The sequence below is a fragment of the Ctenopharyngodon idella genome, chromosome 2 (genome assembly GCF_019924925.1).
Source record: "Ctenopharyngodon idella isolate HZGC_01 chromosome 2, HZGC01, whole genome shotgun sequence".
NCBI classification, from domain to species: Eukaryota; Metazoa; Chordata; class Actinopteri; order Cypriniformes; family Xenocyprididae; genus Ctenopharyngodon; species Ctenopharyngodon idella.
In genome coordinates this window covers 32,344,939-32,363,176 of record NC_067221.1, presented here as the reverse complement: position 1 = coordinate 32,363,176, position 18,238 = coordinate 32,344,939, and the positions used below count along the sequence as shown (strand labels likewise).

Genomic DNA, 18,238 nt, shown 5'->3' with positions numbered 1-18,238 from the left:
AATCCATATGAATCCATATTTAAAACTATAAATTCAAATAACTAGCTTCTGGCGGAGGACCTTATGCATACTGCACAAGTCGGCATGCACCAAATGAGTAACCCCCTGACGTGATGTATGATGCAAGATTTAGGAGTATCGTAAGCTTAGGCGCCTCTCGCGGTTTAAACAAATAGGGCTGTGCAACAAACTCAAGCTCCTCTTATATCAAAATCCTTTGACATTTGTTTTGTTTTACTCTATCCTCTGCTCTTCCGTGTTCCGCGTATGGACTTCTTTTATTATGGATGGATGCATTTTATTATGCATTATGCATTATGCAGATGATTAAATTATTTCCTTGAAGTGACCATTGTAGCGTCTGGACCAATCAGACACACAATTAATTCATTATATTTAATGAATTATCCAGAAACTCACTCTCTCAAAGTTCTGTGAACCCATCCCCCTAAAACTGCAACTAGCATCCCAAACATAGCTAACAGAAAGAATTTTGCAGAGACTAGTGACATTCTGTCTGAGAAGGACAAATAAACCCTCTTAATCCTATATATTCTATATATTCTATATATAACCACTTGAGAGATGTATAGACATGTATCCAATTTTCCCATCTCATGACTTTCCTTTTATAGGGTTTATTCTATGTATTAATTCTCTCTTTTTAACTATTTTGGTATTAATGTCTCAGAATTGAAAATTTATGGTTAGCTAAAATCACATGGGTAGCATGTTTGATACCTACGGACTCCAACTGCCGTTTCCTATTTGGTAATTTATGTTACATGTTGCTAACTCTGTGACACATTAGTAGTATAAGAATCTAGAAGGTTCTTCTCTCAAACATCCAATCCAATGTCTTATGCTAATATCCTGCCAAAGGCACAAAGACTCGTAAAGTTCCCTCCGAGAGAACAACTCCTTATTGGCTCAGACACCTCAAGAGGGTATGACATCTTGACCCTTTAAAATCACTGATCACAAGACCACGGTCTCTTCCCCCTCTCTTTTCCTGTACTGAAAAGTGCTGATGTGAAGATAATGCTAAGAAGCTAGAAGCTTCTAAGGAACCCCAAGCTTATGCCAGGTTCTGGCCTAGACCTTCCATTCACCAAAGATCCTCTGAATCCAACTGGTTCTCTTTCATCGAGACAATATCAGCAAAGATTCAATGGAAGCCTCCAGGAATTGCATCAGGAAAGTTTTAATTCAAATGGGCGAGACATGCAAGTATCAAACTTAGTGTCATTACTTGATACATTAGGTATCCTTACCCCTTTTAAAGAAGGGCATGTTAGAACTAAGCTGATGGTTTGCTCAAGGCTGTTGATCTGCTGAATATCAAATAATGCTGTAACTTCTTGTTTTCCTGTATTCTGCTTAGGGTCTCTCTTTCCCTTGGTAAACTGTATGCATGTATGCGTGTGAATGTTAGAGTAGTTAAGTGTTTAGTCTAGTTAATAAAGTCTTGTTCATGTCACACGTAAAGTTGTCCGTGTTTCATGCTCATATACTGGAGTCCCTAATTATGCTGATCCTGACTACATGCTCTGAGTAGTACAGTACAATAAGAATGTTATTTCCCATAACCTGGAAATGAACATTTCTTAGAATTAATGAACAATTAACACTGAGTGTTCCTTGGCCAAACAGGTTAATTGATTGTAATATTAATTTATTACATTAAGTTAATTTTAATAATAATAATAATAATAATACGTTTTATTTATATAGCGCCTTTCCAGGGCTCAAGGATGCTTTACAATTATCAAAGAAAAGATAATACAAGTAGACAATGATGAAAACAATAATGGACAGGGAAGCATACAGAAGAATAGAGTCAAATACAGAAATACAAAACAGGACTTAAAAGACATAACATTCAGAGAAATATTAGTAATAATGCAGAGCAATCAATTCATCAAATCAGAGGTATAACATTCAGAAAACAGGTGAGTTTTGAGTAATGATTTAAATTCAGAGATATTATTAACACAACAGAGTGAGCGGGGGAGAGAATTCCAGAGTTTGGGTGCGATAGTACTGAATGATCTGCCCCCCATTGAAGAGAGGCGATGCCGAGGGACAACGAGAAGGCCAGAGTCAGAGGAACGTAGTGAGCGAGTCGGTGTGTAGGGGATGAGCATATTACAAAGATAAGAGGGAGCCAAGCCATGCAAAGATTTAAAAGTGAGCAGGAGAATTTTGAATTTAATACGGTAGGCAACTGAAAGCCAGTGGAGATCATATAAAATTGGGGTGATGTGAGCAGAACACTTAGGTATGGGTGAGTATTCTAGCAGCAGAGTTTTGAATGTATTGTAATTTAGAAATGGAGCTGGCAGGTAGACCAATGAAAAGGGCATTACAGTAATCAAGGCGTGATGAGACAAATGCATGGATGACAGTTTCAGCATCTTTGTTACTGATGAAGGGACGGAGTTGGGCAATACGACGTAGATGAAAGAATGCAGATTTGGTAATAGAGGTAATATGAGACTGAAAGGAAAGGGTGGAGTCAATGATTACACCTACATTTTTAACAGTATTGGATGTTTTGATGTGAGAACCAACAATTTCACAGGTGAAATTGGTAGAAATATTGCTGGTAAGTGAGGGAGTTCCAATGAAAATAATCTCAGTTTTGTCCATGTTGAGTTTCAGAAAATTTGAATTAAGCCAATCTTTTATGTCTCTCACACAAGCGGAGATTTTGTCAGTTTGGGGAGGTAGAGTAGGTGTGCAGAGTTAGTATAATTGAATGTCATCAGCATAAAAGTGATAGTTAAGACCATGATGTTGTAAAATCTGACCTAGTGGTATGATGTAAATTATGAATAATAAAGGCCCGAGAACAGATCCCTGGGGAACACCTCACTTCAGGGGGACAGTAGGTGATTGAAAATCCTTAACTGAGATGTAGAACTATCTGTCAGAGAGATAGGAAGAGAACCAAGAAAGAGCAGTACCAGAAATACCCAAATCAGAGAGACGAGAAACAAGTAATTCATGGGAGACGGTATCGAAGGCAGAGCTGAGGTCAAGTAGCAGAAGTATAGACAGAGAACCAGAGTCACCAGAAAGCAGTAGATCATTCACTACCTTTACAAGTGCAGTTTCAGTACTATGGAGGGGGCGAAAACCAGATTGAAAGGGATCAAAGAGATTATTTTTACCTAGAAAAGACTGGAGTTGGGAGGCAACAGTGCTTTCCAGTAATTTAGCTATGAAGGGTAAATTTGAATTAGGATGATAATTAGATAGAACTGAGGGGTCGAGGTTGGGTTTCTTGAGAACAGGGGTAACTGCAGCAGTTTTGAGAGGTAGAGGAAATGAAGCAGAGGTAAGAGATGTATTGATGAAGTGAGAGATAGGTGCAGAGATGGAAGAATGGCAAAGTTTCAGGAGAGAAGTAGGAGCAGGATCAAGTTGACAGGAAGAAGAGTTGGATTTCAAGATTAACTTAGAGACAGAAGATGGGGTCGTCAAAGAAAAACAAGACAGAGTTTGACTGGATAGATTTGGTGGATAGTTGAGCTTTGTATCAGTAGAGAAGCATTGGTGGACGGCATCAGTCTTTTCAAGCAAATAATCCAGAAAAGAACAGCAAAGCTCATTAGAAGCTATGGCGTCTTGGGGTGGAGGTTTAGTAAGCTTATTTATTGTATTGAATAATGCTTTTGGCCTGTTACTTGATTTATCAATTGTGGCAGAGACAAAACTAGAGCGAGCCGAGATGAGAGCAGATTTGTATATTTGAGATGATCAAGAAAAGCTAAATAATGTACAGTAAGACCGGTTTTTCTGTAGAGACGCTCAAGCCGTCTACCAGTAGCCTTAAGAATACGGAGCTCAGGGATATACCAAGGAGAAGAGTGGGAAGAAGGGACACTTCTGGTCTTAATAGGAGCATGCTGCTGTAAGATTTCAGAAATTATGGAGTGATAGTTAGATAATATCATGGAGGGAGAAGATATATCAAAGATATATATAATTTTATTAACTGATCCAAATATTTATAATTAATTATAACTAGTTATGATTAATTATCATATTTATTTTGAGCTAATTTGTTACAGCATGTTCCCTTCACTAACGAACTTGTGGAAGGGCCCTTCGTAAAGGAATTCAGTTGTTCACTTTCATTTGGAACGCCCCTACAGATGGCTTCCCCTTCTTGAAGTGCCCTTCAAGGGTGCAAAAACGCCATTTGTAATTCGAGAATGGTCTTAGTCCAGTGTCTTTCTTGCACACAACATTCTTCTCATTTACATGAATCTGTTACTTACCCATATTCATCCATTTAAGTTTTTACAGAGAAACCTGCAACTGAGTTCATTTAAATCTTGCCTCTGAGAATGTGTGACAGTATAGGCTTGTACATACATTTTGAGGACCAGTGGCTTGCTCAGTGTTGGTGCGCAGTGATTTGAATGATGTATTGGTGCAAATTGGCAAATACTGCATCACCTCACACTGTATGATGGATAAAATAAAAGTACAGATTAAAAAGTCAACTCAATAAATAAATATAGTGTCATATATAAGTGGTATACCCAAGATTGATACACTGATCAGCCACAACATTAAAAAGTAAATACTGACCTTTAAATAAACACAACCTAATTTAACATCAGATCCTCCTTATATTTTACAGTAATTACCATTTGTTACATATATATACTTACCTTAACAGAAAATAAGAATCACACATTCTGTACTTCACATATTTATGCATCAATCTTCAGAACACACATTGTGAAACACAATAATTAACTGAATGTTGACTTTTAAATGTCAGTAATCTTCATGCTTGGAGCATGTAAGCACATGTACACAGATAAAATCTTGCCCACATTTTTATGCTCTGATGGTGCATTAACTGATGCCAATTTCACAATAGACACAAAAGCACATAGTAGGAGCTTCTGCTCTGCAAACACTCAGCTCATCCACAGCTTCCATTCTGCTTAGTGAGGGGAAAAGAGTGAGGGAATGGGGGGCTCGCTGCGGGCACCTGTAGTAAGCCGTCCACAGATGAGCACCCAGTACCATCACATGGCACCGCAAGTAATGGCCTCTCCACTGTCTGAGGACAAATCGGCAGTGTGGTTGGGGAACCGGACCAAGAATTTCTTTTTGTCTTTTTCCTCTCTCCCCTCTCTCGCCTCTCTCATCCCTCATCCTCCATTTGCTTCTTTCACCTCATCAAGGCAGGTGGAGCGAATGTTAATAAGCGACACCTGTGTGACAAACTGGTCTCGAATCCCAAGGAAGAGCTCTGGAAGGATAAAAAGAGGGAGTGACAACAGTGGATGACGACGAGAGAGAACCAGGCCTAGGACTTTATGTTGTGGTTTTGTTTTAGTTTATGCGGCATTTATCCATGAGGGGCTGCTACTTTACTTTTGTTTTGTTCTTTATTTATTTTAATTATTAAAGTTATGTTTACCTTTTGCTAGTTCCAGCCTCCTTCTTCCCTTATCAACAAACCTTATTTCATGTGCAATGGCCTTTGCACCCTGTTTGCTGCATTTCATAATTCAGGATAATGCCCAGTGAATGGGAGTGGGCTGTACAAGGACACATACAGTGGTCAGAGGTGTGGCATACTGGCCTGTGCACATGCTCAGAATGTGTACGAGCTGTTACCTCTCAGCAGTGTCTTATCGTAAACTAAAGCTAAAACCAAAACCATGAAAACAACATTTTCGTTACTTGAAACAAAATAAATGTTAAAAAACTAAGCTTTATATTTTATTTAATCTAGTTGCCAAGGAAACATTTCTGAGTGAAGTACTAAAATAACTAAAACACAAGTAAATATACACAAAGAAAAACAAACAAAATACATTTCCCACTATATATACAAAAACAGCTCTAACAGGTTGTTTGAACACTTTTGAATGCAGTCGAATTAAGATTTCATGAAATATATTTGTATTTAAGATGTGCTATCTCTACCCTTGTACTCATTTTTCAGGCACGTTTGTAACGAAAATCACAGCAACAGATGCAGATGAAGAAGGAACTCTGCATACAAAAATTTCCTACAGCATTGCTGAAAAGAGTCACGCTGACATGTTCTACATTAATCGAGAGACTGGAGAGATTTTCGTCATGCACAACACGCTAGACAGAGAGGTATACAGTCACTAACATGAATTTAAATTAGTATCGTGTTTGCATTTTGTAATTAATTTAGCTTGAACCGCTTAACATACAGACTCATTAAAACTTATTGTGTAGTTAATTTCAGCCTTAGGTGTTTTGTAAGTCAAATTTATTCTTGAAGAAATGTTAGATTAAAGATTTAAAATTTCCCATTGACTGACATTCCGAAAATGGATTTCTTCTACTTTTCTGGGTCATTTTACCACAGACTGTATCTAAAGGTTTTGAAACTGTTGAAATGAATCCTAATTGTATTGCTGATATTTTCCCTCCACATGAGACTGAAGTTTGTGCTTTTCTCATCACAGAAAAAAGACACATACACGTTGATCATTAAAGCAACCGATATGAATGGAGCTCCAAACGGATTTACAGGGCCAGGGACAGCTGTTATCAAAATACTTGACGTCAATGACAACATTCCTACTTTGGGGAAAAACATTGTAAGGTTTATTTTTTGAGTATCACCACATCTCAGCTACTGCAACATATACCAAATGACTTAAAATGACATATCTTTAGTTTATGATGTGATGTTGAGGATAGATTTATGCAGATGGGAACATGTAAAACACGTATTATATTTTATATTATATATTTATATTACACGTCACAAGCATTAAAAGGTCAGGGCATTTAACTGAAATGAAATCTTTTGAAAAAAATAAGTTTTCATTTACTCACCCTGCAATTCTTTCTTTTTCGGACCACAAAAGGATTATTTTTTTTAAATATCTTGCTTATGCTTTTCCATATAATGGTAAAGAATTGCAGCCAGCGTCAAGCTTTTTTCAAAGCGGTTGAGGAGAACATACGGAATTGGGAATCACCTGCACTTTACACAGTGTCCTAACAGATGCAGATACATCACAGAATGGTCCCATGTGACAAGTGTCAGATATTCCAAGTGTTCTGGGGATATACGATAGGGTTTGATAAAAAACAATCCGAAATATAATGTATTATTTAATGATAATCCTGACATTGGCCATTGGTCTTCTGTGCATGACTGCACGATGTGCACGTCTGTGAGATTTCTCACAACTTGTGTGCTTTTTCTGGGCGAGACGGAGTAAACTGTGGTGCTAATAGAGTTACACGAACGAGCATGTCTTACAGCTGAGCACATAAAACCAACGGCCAAGGTCAGGATTTTCGTGAAATAATACATTCATTTCCGGTTTGTTTTTCACCATACCCTATCGTATACCACCAGAACACTTGGACTATATGGCATGTGGAGCATCGGACCATTCTGTGATGCTTTTCATCTTTTTTAAAAAAGCTTAATGCTCATCGCTATTCACTGCCATTACATGAAAGAGCGTGGGACATTTTTGAAAAATTCTGCTTTTGTGGTCTGAAAAAGAAAGACTGGCATACTGCATGTGAACAACACCAGGGTGTGTAAATGACTTAATTTGCATTTTAGGGTGAACTAACCCTAATTATTAATGTATGTGTAATCATTTTGTTTGGTTTATAGTTTGAGTGCAGGGTGGAGGAAAACATTAAAAATGTGGAAGTGGTAAGAATTCAAGCGACTGATGCTGATCTCATCTATTCTGAAAACTGGCTGGCTGTCTTCACTATCGTGTCAGGAAACGAAGCCGGTTATTTCTCCATAACCACAGATAACAAGACCAATGAAGGCGTACTAATTCTCAATAAGGTAAGCTGATTGTATTTTTTTTTTTCTGTTTTGCTTTTACAAACAGTGCTTTGTTTTCCCTTGCACACTAACTATTCTAATATAGTTTTTAACTGCAATAACACTTTTGCCACTTTGCAAAACCTGCATTACATTCTGACTGTTTAAAAACAAAATCGGCAAAGTTGGCATGAAACAGAGGCCTTGTCCCAAATAGCGCACTTCATATGCGCTTATGGGGCCCTATCATACACCTGGCGCAATGCAGTGCCAGGTGCAACGCAAGTGTATTTTGCTAGTTTCAGCCTGACACACTTATCATTTTTACGCCCTGCGCCACATTATTTAAATAACAAATGCATTTGTGCCCATTTGTGCGCCCATGGGCATGCTGGTCTGAAAACGAGGTGTGTTCATGGTGCGTTGCTATTTTGAGGCAACTGAAATGCACTATTTTGAGGCGCAATATTTTTTTTGTTATTTAAAGAGCGTGTTAGTAATATGCGCCATAAAGATAAAAAAGCTTTGGTTGAATCCAGCTTGTCCCGTAGATGGTCTGCTTGTGCACGAGGTTAAAGCGCGTTTCCTCACTAGAGAAGCGTTCAGTTTTTCCAGCTGCAAATTGTCATTTTAGGTTTCAGAAGAGTGCTCACGAGTGCCCCCTTTGTGGTCGATATGCGCCCTCGATGTGCACTTTTGCCAAGCCCGCACTGAAGTGAGCTCCGCAGCGGGCTTCTTCTCAACAATCAAAGTGCCATTACGTCACGAAAGTGTTTAGAAACCAAAAATGAACAGACTTAAATGACTGATGCCCTGTTGTTTTGATCACCGCTTTGATATTATCAGTAATATGATTTTTGTGGGCTATGGTTCAGCAATATTGGCTTTGCTAGTTCCAATATTAAATAGCTGAGAGAAAAACAGGGCAACTAATAACATAATGAAACAAAGCTGCCAAAGCAACTTGTTTTCTTATTATGTTATAGAGATACATCAGCACATGACTGCCTGCACACACTCAGATCAATGCCTCTTCATCTCTGGCCCGTCCACTGGTGCTTGTTAGTGAAGAAAAAGAGACTTGAAATAAAAATAGATCTAGATGCCTGCTAAGTTGTCCAAATGTTGTGAAGTTGTTGAAGAGTGGCATCTCTGTTCACTTCAGTTCAGTGCAAATTTGCTTCCTGAGTTTTGCAATTTTAAAACTCCTGTTATGTGGAAACTGAAACAATATACACTGTATAATGAATCTAATATTTGTTAGTTATAATGAGAACATTTGCAAGAGTATTTGGGACACAACCCTTTAGACAGAGTGTTCAAGCCAGAGGGTCAAAAACAGGGTAGAAAGTAGTCATAAATTTAAAAATAAATGGCTACTTTCTACCCTGTTTTTGATGTAAAGGTCTTACCAACATTATAAGTGAACCTCATGGAACAGGAATAAATGTGTAGCAATTTGTTCAGCATACTTCAAATGTTCAGCAGGAAGTGTCCTACAATCTTGCATACACCATTTCCTGTTTTTCACCCATTGTTTATCTTTAAAGGAACTGGATTTTGAAGAGCTGAAGGAAGTAAGGCTTCAGGTGTCTGTCTCTAACAAGGCAGAGTATCACTCATCAGTAATCATAACAGAGAGGAAAACGTACACCATCCAAGTCAGTGTGATCAACCAGCCCGAGGGCCCTCGCTTCAAACCTGCAGTCAAAGTCATCACCATATCTGAAGAAAGCACCACTATTGATTTGAGAAAAGTCATAACCAATTACGCAGCAATAGACAGTGACACACTATTAATTGCTAATAACGTGAGGTGAGAATACAAAAACATTTTGTGAAAAAGAACATCCCTTTACAACATACTCAACAATTTGGTTTTATTCAGATGTTGTAATAAAAGTACTCCTTTCATCCATTTTAGGTATGCAAAAGGAAAAGATGTTGACAACTGGCTAATTATAGATGAGAGGACAGCTGATATAAGACTCAATAAATTTCCAGATTATGAGTCCAAGTTTCTGATCAATAACACATATTATGCCCACATAATCTGCATCACCAATGGTAAGTCAGCCTTTGTGATACGTATGTAAAACAGTTAGCTTTGGCAAAGGTTATTATTAAAAGCACTTATTAAAAAACATTAAATGGAGTTTCAATGTATAGTTCAATGTGTTGCAAGCATTTAAATTGCATTTAAAATCATGGGAGGAATATGTCACTTCCGTTACAGAAATTCCAGCTAAAACTGCTACAGGTACCATTGCCATTCAAGTGAAGGACTTTAATGACCACTGTCCTGTGCTGATCCATCAGTCTCAAAGACTGTGCTATGAAGACCATGTGGTTTATGTCACGGCTGTGGACAAAGATCATTTCCCCAATGGAGCACCCTTTGGTTTCAATGTGGACGAAAAAAGAACAAAGGAGTCATGGCGTGTCGAACATCTCAACGGTAATGAAAAACTTTGACTGAAACTAATTGTCTTATGTGTATATTTTAAAGGGTTAGTTCACCCAAAAATTAAATTTTTGATATTAAGTACCATTTTGTTCCAAACCTGTAAGACCTTTGTTCATCTTTGGAACACAAATTATTATTATTTTTGATGAAATCCAAGAGGTTTTTTATCTCCCATAGTCATAGAAAGCAATGAAATTACCACATTCAAGGTCCAGAGAAGTATTAAACATCGTTAAAATAGTCAACATGACTACAGTGGTTCAACCTTAATGTTATGAAGTGACAAGAATACTTTTTGTGCTCAAAAACAAAACAAAAATAATGACTTTATTCAACAATCTCTTCTCTTTCCTGTCATTCTCCTATGCTGTTTACATTGTAGACACAGTCCAGAGCTTCCAGGTTTTGTGTCAGAACGCTGACTCATTATTGGCCAGCTCCTGCGTCAGCATCACACGCATGCGTCTTGCTGCTCACGTGTATAACATCAAAATGGTTTTTACACTTACAGATGTAGTTAATTTAAATAAATGTCCATTTCCATGAGACAAAATCAAACACTTATTGTTGCCACTGTGGTAAATGACTCCTAAAATTGTGTGGCAGTTGATTAATGTGATTTTCAGAGAGAAAATTATAAACGTACATATTTCAATATATATTTTCATAATGTTCAGGAATTGTTGTTGAATAAAAAAATAATTTAAAATGCTTGAAAGTCTGAACCAGGATATTAAGATATTGTATTATTTTGCATATGATGGTCAAAAAAATTAAAGTAAATGTAAAAAAGCACCACCATGTTATATTTATAATAAATATTTTTGAGAATAACAAACAAGTAGACCTCTAGATTATTTTGTCCCTTGAGGTAGCCCTCGTTCACAAAAAGGTTGGAGACCCCTGACGTAAACGGCATAGGAGAATGACAGGGAAGAGAAGAAATTGTTGAATAAAGTCATCATTTTTGCTTTGTTTTTGCACACAAAAACGTATTCTTGTTGCTTCATAACATTAAGGTTGAACCACTGTAGTCACGTGGACTATTTTAATGATGTCTTTACCTTTCTGGACCTTGAATGTGGTACTTACATTGCTTTCTATGGGGGATCAGATGTATACACTACCAGTCAAAAGTTTGGAAACGTTTTTTGAACGAAGTCTCTTATGCTCATTAAGGCTGCATTTATTTCATAATAAATACAGAAAAAACAATAATATTGTGAAATATTATTACAATTTAAAATTATGGTTTTCTATTTTAATATACTTTAAAATGTTATTTATTTCTGTGATGCAAAGCTGAATTGTCAGCATCATTACTCCAGTCTTCAGTGTCACATGATCCTTCAGAAATCATTGTAATATGCTGATTTGTTATCAATGTTGGAAACAGTTGTGCTGCTTAGTATTATTTTATAGCCTGTGATACTTTTTCAGGATTAAAAAATATCAGCATTTATTTAAAATAGAAATCTTTTGTAACAATATACACTACCGTTCAAAAGTTTGGGGTCAGTAATTTTTTTTCTTTTTTCTTTTTTTTTTTTTTTGAAAGAAATTAATACTTTTATTCAGCACGGATGTGTTAAATTGATAAAAAGTGATAGTACAGATTTATATTGTTAGAAAAGATTTATATTTTGAATAAATGCTGTTCTTTTAAACCTTTTATTCATCAATGAATCCTGAAAAAAGTATCACAGGTTCCAAAAAAATATTAAGCAACACAACTGTTTTCAACATTGATAATAACATTAGTATCAAATCAGCATATTAGAAGGATCGTGTAACAGTGAAGACTGGAGTAATGATGCTGAAAATTCAGCTTTGCATCACAAAAATATATTATATATTAAAGTATATTAAAACAGAAAGCCATAATTTTAAATTGTAATAATATTTCACAATATTATTGTTTTTTCTGTATTTATTATGAAATGTGAAATAAATGCAGCCTTAATGAGCATAAGAGACTTTGTTCAAAAACATTAAAAATAGTAATGTTTCCAAACTTTTGACTGGTAGTGTGTATATATATATATATATACAATTTATTTATTTATTTATTATTTTTCTTGGGAATGTCATAACCATGAAATATTATTTAGAGAAAGACTGAAAAATGACATATAGCACTTTAAACTACCTTCATGAGAATAATGCTGTAGATACAGATGCATGAAGGAAGTGTTACATAAGTGTTGCATTTAGATTTTCCATTGAAATGGAAACCATCAATAAGTAACTGATTGTAACTCTGGGGTAAAGGAACAGGGAGAGAGGATCCAAATGCAGATTAAGGCCCGGTTTCACAGACATGGCTTAGACTAAGCCAGGATTAGGCCTTAATCTTTAGCTTTTATAAATGTGCCCTAGAAAAAAGAAAGAAAAGAAAAAAACATTACTGGTGTGCATCTTGAGACAAAACAATGGCACAAACATATTTTAAGACATGTCAGTGCAAGTTTCTTTCAGTTAAAACAGCTATACTATGCATTTTAGTCTAGGTGGACTAGCTTAGGCCTTGTCTGTGAAACCGGGGGAGAAATGTCTATTTTATAATAACATCAACAAAAGAACACAAGAACCAAGGAACGGAGAAACACAGAAAACAGAACTGAGCATGCAGATGAAACATCCATGTAAAGACAAGACCTGACAATGAACACTAGAAACACTAGGGCTTAAATACACAAGGACTAATAGACTAAGACGTTTTCAAAACAAAACAAAAGGACAATGAACTTGTTACACTAGTGAATAAATAACTGGATGCAGTCTAGTGCATCACCAGCCTGAGGTTATTTTCAATGACATCTCTTTACAAGTACAAGAATGCAGTTAAAAACAAGTCCTGAAATGTTTTTTTTGGACAGTATTAAAATCCTGCAAAAGCTCTGGCAATTATTACATTACCCACATCCCATCAGAATAGGGTTAAGAATGTGAAGTAAAAGAAGCAGTGCAATTAGTTACTAAAACATTTTTAGTATTAATTTTTAGTACTGAATTTTTGCCTTAAAAATTGTAATTAATCATGTATGAATCTTGTTTATGTCTTCATGTTTAACATCATATTTTCAGACACTACAGCAATATTCAGACCAGAAACAACACTATGGCCTGGTGTGTACCATGTGTTTGTGGATGTGAGTGACCAGCAGGGGAAGATCTGCGCTGGTCAGATGCTTCGGATAGACGTTTGCACATGTGACACATCAAAAGTTTGCTTGCCAGAAAAAACAGTCTCTAGATTTGGAGTATCTGGTGTGTTTCTAATGTTGCTGGGACTGCTGCTCCTTCTGTGTGAGTAGCAACATTTAATCTCTCTCTTGCTGTAAGGATGTACCGTTTGTCAAATGCTTGCATCATAATTTAAAAGTAAAATATGTGTTCTCCTAGAAAAACTTTTTTTACTGCTTTCACACGGACAGTTTAGTTCGAAACAGAGCACGGTTCGCTTGAAAAATTGGTAATGTGAAAGCTGTCATGCCTACTTGGGAGTCCACCGCAGTACAGAACCCGAGACTACCTGTAGTAGGCAGTCTAAATTCAGTTGCACTGGAACTGTTTGCACCCTAAAGCCGTGGTCACGCTAGACTTTGAGCATGCAAAATTTCTTTGGACACTACAACTGTCGTAAAATGATGTCACGCTCTGAAGTGTCTTTTTTATAAACATGAATTAAACATATAACAATTAGTAATACATGTAAAGGGTTAGTTCACCCAAAAATGAAATTTATGTCATTAAGTGCTCACCCTCATGTCGTTCCACACCCGTAAGACCTTCTGTCATCTTCAGAACACAAATTAAGATATTTTTGATGAAATCCGATGGTATCAGATCCACACATAGGTAGCAACGTCATTGCACCTTTTGACGTCCAGAAAGGTTAAAATAGTCAATGTGACTACAGAGGTTCAACCTTAATGTTATGAAGTGACGAGGAATACTTTTTGTGCGCAAAAACAAAACAAAAATAATGACTTTATTCAAAAATTTGAACTGTTGTCATACGTAGTGAACTCAGTGCAGACTTCCTTGTTTATGTCCGAACGGCAACTCAGTATAGGCCGAAGCTGAACATGTGAGCAGCACGACGCATGCATGTGATGCTGACACAGGATCCGGCCAATAATGAGCTGGCATTCGGACGTAAACAACATAGCGTTACTGGCAAAGGTTACACCTAATTGTAAATGAAATTCATTCTCCATGTTTATCAATTATTTTATTAGCAATTATTATGATATTTTTTGGTTACACTTTATTTCAATGTTCTACTTTAGACATTCTAGTAGACTGTTCAGGTTAGTAGAATAAGTTGACATGTAGTTGTTTATAGTCAGTATGTCTGTTGTGGACCATCAAAATAAAGTGTTAGCAGTGTTAGCTAATACTCCAATGAGAGTTAGTTGACATGTAGTTGCAAAGTTACTTACAGTTTGTAGAATGTCAAAAGTGGACCATCAAATTAAAGTGTTACCTTTTTTCTTTTTCTTTTTTTCCAGCCCTACATCACTGTCAATCTAAAGGATACTCTATCCAAAACTATTCACTTAAGCTCTTGAAGCAACAAGCACTTCAAATAACAACTTACATATTAGTAAATATAAGTGTTACATATAAGTATTATGTGCAGTTGTGGATATGTTTAAAGACGATTACAGCTGATGTGCTGAATGAACACTGATAACTGACTTGTCTGTGTTTGCAGTGGTGCCTCTTCTGGTGCTGTTCTGCCTTTGTGGTGGTGCAGGAGTTGCAGCAGGTTTCAAGACCATCCCATTTGATGTTAAAGAGCATCTTATAGTATATAACACTGAAGGACAGGGAGAGGACAAGGTATGTAACACTACAGTACAAGACAGAATTTTACTGTTACACATGCCCTAACCAGTCATGGCGCAATAGAGACGTGATTAAAGGCATTTCTGTCATGTTAATGAGAGTTTTTGTCCCAACTTGCCGTGACGGTAACAAGTGACAACCAACACTATTTTTTTTTTTTTTTCGGTTGCTTTGTTTCTTTTTCCATGGCATCAGTAGCGCTCCTTATGTGTATTCATAGGCGTCATGTTACGGGTGGGTCGGTGGTACGGGTGGGACATGTCCCCACCACTTTTTACCAGGGTCGATATTGTCCCCACCACTTTTTGAAACATCTCGTGGCACGGATGTACCCAATACAAACAAAGCATCTCTAGTTAACCAGCAGAGTTTTAATTTCGTTCACTTGTTAAATAAGAGGCGATCAGGCCTGGAATGTGTTGTTTTTGAAATCATGCTGAGTGTTGGTTGCCGCTGTTATCAATTGCAGAAGGCAACTGTGTTTTCTTGTGGCTCGTGCATAATCTTCACACAGACGAGTGCTTCAGTCTATCCCTTAATGCCGTTGCAGAGACTCTTTATTCATTCCAGTGAAATCACTAAACAAAATGCACACGTGCCCCTGCTCTTGATATACAATCACTGATGAACATCTTTGGTTTTAATGAGAGAAAATAAAAAAACCTTATTATATGAAGGCGGATTAGAACCCACTAACTTTCTGGCACGCTAAATGAAAGTTCTACCACCAGAACATTAGGGTACACAAATATTCAATGCGAATCTATGTATTTATTTACTGATGTGAAGAATCTCGGGACTAATAATATATTGTATTGTATAGTAGATGTAAGGATTATGCCACTGATTGTGGCAATTCAGAATCAGATATTATATGATGTCACATCTTCTGGAGGCCTTGGGTTCTTTTTCACTTCTTTTAGGATTGCCCGTTCTGTTCTTAGAGTGATTTCTGCAGGATGTCCTTTCCTAGGGAGAGTAGCAACAGTCTAGAATTTTCTGTATTTGAAGGTTATCTTATCATGACAGGATATCTTATAATTGATTAATGAATATCTAGGTCTTTAGCAATGCTTTTGTGGCCTTTTACAGCTGCATTGCGCATCCGGTTAGTGAGGTCTGAACGCATTCTGATGACGGAAGTGATGTATCGCGTGTATACTTCAATGAGTGCGAGACATCACTTCCGTCGTCAGAGCGCGTTCAGACCTCACCAACCGGATGCGCAATGCAGTTGGACATAGTGGTGTTTTAGAGGTAAAAAATTATATAAATCATGTTCGGTTTCTCGCACAAACTGATCGTTTTGTGTCTTAGGGCATCAATGTGTCGTCACGAGCCGCAGAGTTTCATTTGGATTTGTCTGTGCATGTTTTTTTGACTCTTATAGATTGTGTTGCCATTGACATGTATTATATGACTGACAGACGGCAACGGTTGGAGTTAAAAATCATAATTTGTGTTCTACTGAAGAAACAAAGTCACCTACATCTTGAATGCCCTGGGGGTAAGACTAAATACAGTGATATAAAGACCACCAAACTCGCACCGTATTGAGGATGTAGGTTATAGGCTACAGGCAAGCAGGTTGACTCAGAATATGAACGTAATGTGCAAAGTTTGACGCTAAGCGTTTCCGAGTGAAATACTGGCATAAAGTTGGCTTGACATTGGATGGTCGATATTCGCAATTTTAGGGACCGTCTCTAAAGGTACATATAAGATTTCTAACTTCAGTAGCATTTAAAGAGAATAACTTACAGTCATAAAACCAACTGTAAAGTGTTCATGTAGGTTTCAGGTATGATGCACACCTTTTAGATTCTTGATATTGAATAAAATAAACTGTCAAGTCATATGTAAATATCGTTATATATTTCACTTAGCCTACTGTATGCTCATACACAAAATATACCATAATATAAAACTCTGAGTCTATAGTATTTGAAGAGAATGAATTACAGTCTGTAAAGTGTCCATGTAGACTGTTATAATAACACAACTTTTAGACTGTTATAATAAATATCTAATAGCTCATGCTGTAGTGAAAAATAGTAATATTTACACATGATTTGACTGTTTATTTTATTAAATATCAAAAATCTACTATATACCATAATTTGTTGATATTAAAATAAATATAAGCTTATGAGGTAGTAAAAAAATAGCATTTTTTTTTTGTTTATTTTATTAAAAAATCTAAAAAGTGTGCATCATGCCTGACACCTACACGAGCACATTACAGTTTATGACTGTAAGTATACCAATGTCGTATGTAACTTTAGAGACGGTCCCTAAATTTGTGAATATGGACTGTCTAATGTCAAGCCAACTCTATGCCAGTATTTCACTGGGAAATGCTTAGCGTTAAACTTTGCACATTACGTCCATATTCTGAGTCAACCTGTTTGCCTGTAGTAGCTTATATAGTATAGTATAGGTGCGAGTTTTGTGGTCTTTTATATCGCTGTATTTAGTCTATAAAGATAAAGTTAAGCGTTCTATATGTCCCGACGACAGGGGAATCCTGGAGTATGCTCAGTACTGCATCACAGCGCCATGATATAAAGTTAAGGAAAGTTATATGTCTACCTCAGATTTAATGTTTGAATTGTATATCAGCTTCGGGGAATAACGTTATGATCTCGTTCACTGTAATCCAGCCTAAGCTGGTCAGGCTGGTTTCAGCTGGTCTCCCAGCCTGGTCATAGCTGGTTTTAGAGGGGTTTTGGTTAACTAGGAGACTGGGAGGCCGGGAGACCAGCTTAAACCACCTGAACACCAGCTAACCCAGGCTGGGAGACCAGCTTGACCAGCAAGTCAGGCTGGGAGACCAGCTAAAACCAGCTACTTCCAGCTTAAACCAGCTAAGACCAGCCAACCAGCTTAGGCTGGTTTTAGCTGGATTTTTTTAAGCAGGGGAAAGCTGCTTACATGTAGGCTACACAAGAAAAGTAACAGTGAAGACATTCAATTAAATGTAAATACAACTTTTGTGTCTTTATCAGCTTTTATGCATATACTGGCCCTTATAATCATCACACATGCACTTACCGCTTGCTCCGTTAATGTAAATCCGTTTTAATGAA

General features: G+C 36.9%; 1 protein-coding gene across 1 annotated transcript in view; it reads left to right on the top strand.

Annotated features, from left to right (window-relative positions):
* Positions 1 to 18,238, top strand: part of LOC127506316 (desmoglein-2-like) — a 44,456-nt gene that overhangs the window by 20,513 nt on the left and 5,705 nt on the right. Inside the window, exons 5-12 of the mRNA XM_051882695.1 lie at positions 5,984 to 6,144; positions 6,483 to 6,617; positions 7,661 to 7,846; positions 9,376 to 9,641; positions 9,750 to 9,892; positions 10,062 to 10,283; positions 13,380 to 13,601; positions 15,016 to 15,143. Of these exons, the coding sequence (XP_051738655.1) occupies positions 5,984 to 6,144; positions 6,483 to 6,617; positions 7,661 to 7,846; positions 9,376 to 9,641; positions 9,750 to 9,892; positions 10,062 to 10,283; positions 13,380 to 13,601; positions 15,016 to 15,143 (1,463 nt within the window). The remainder of the gene's footprint in view (positions 1 to 5,983; positions 6,145 to 6,482; positions 6,618 to 7,660; positions 7,847 to 9,375; positions 9,642 to 9,749; positions 9,893 to 10,061; positions 10,284 to 13,379; positions 13,602 to 15,015; positions 15,144 to 18,238) is intronic.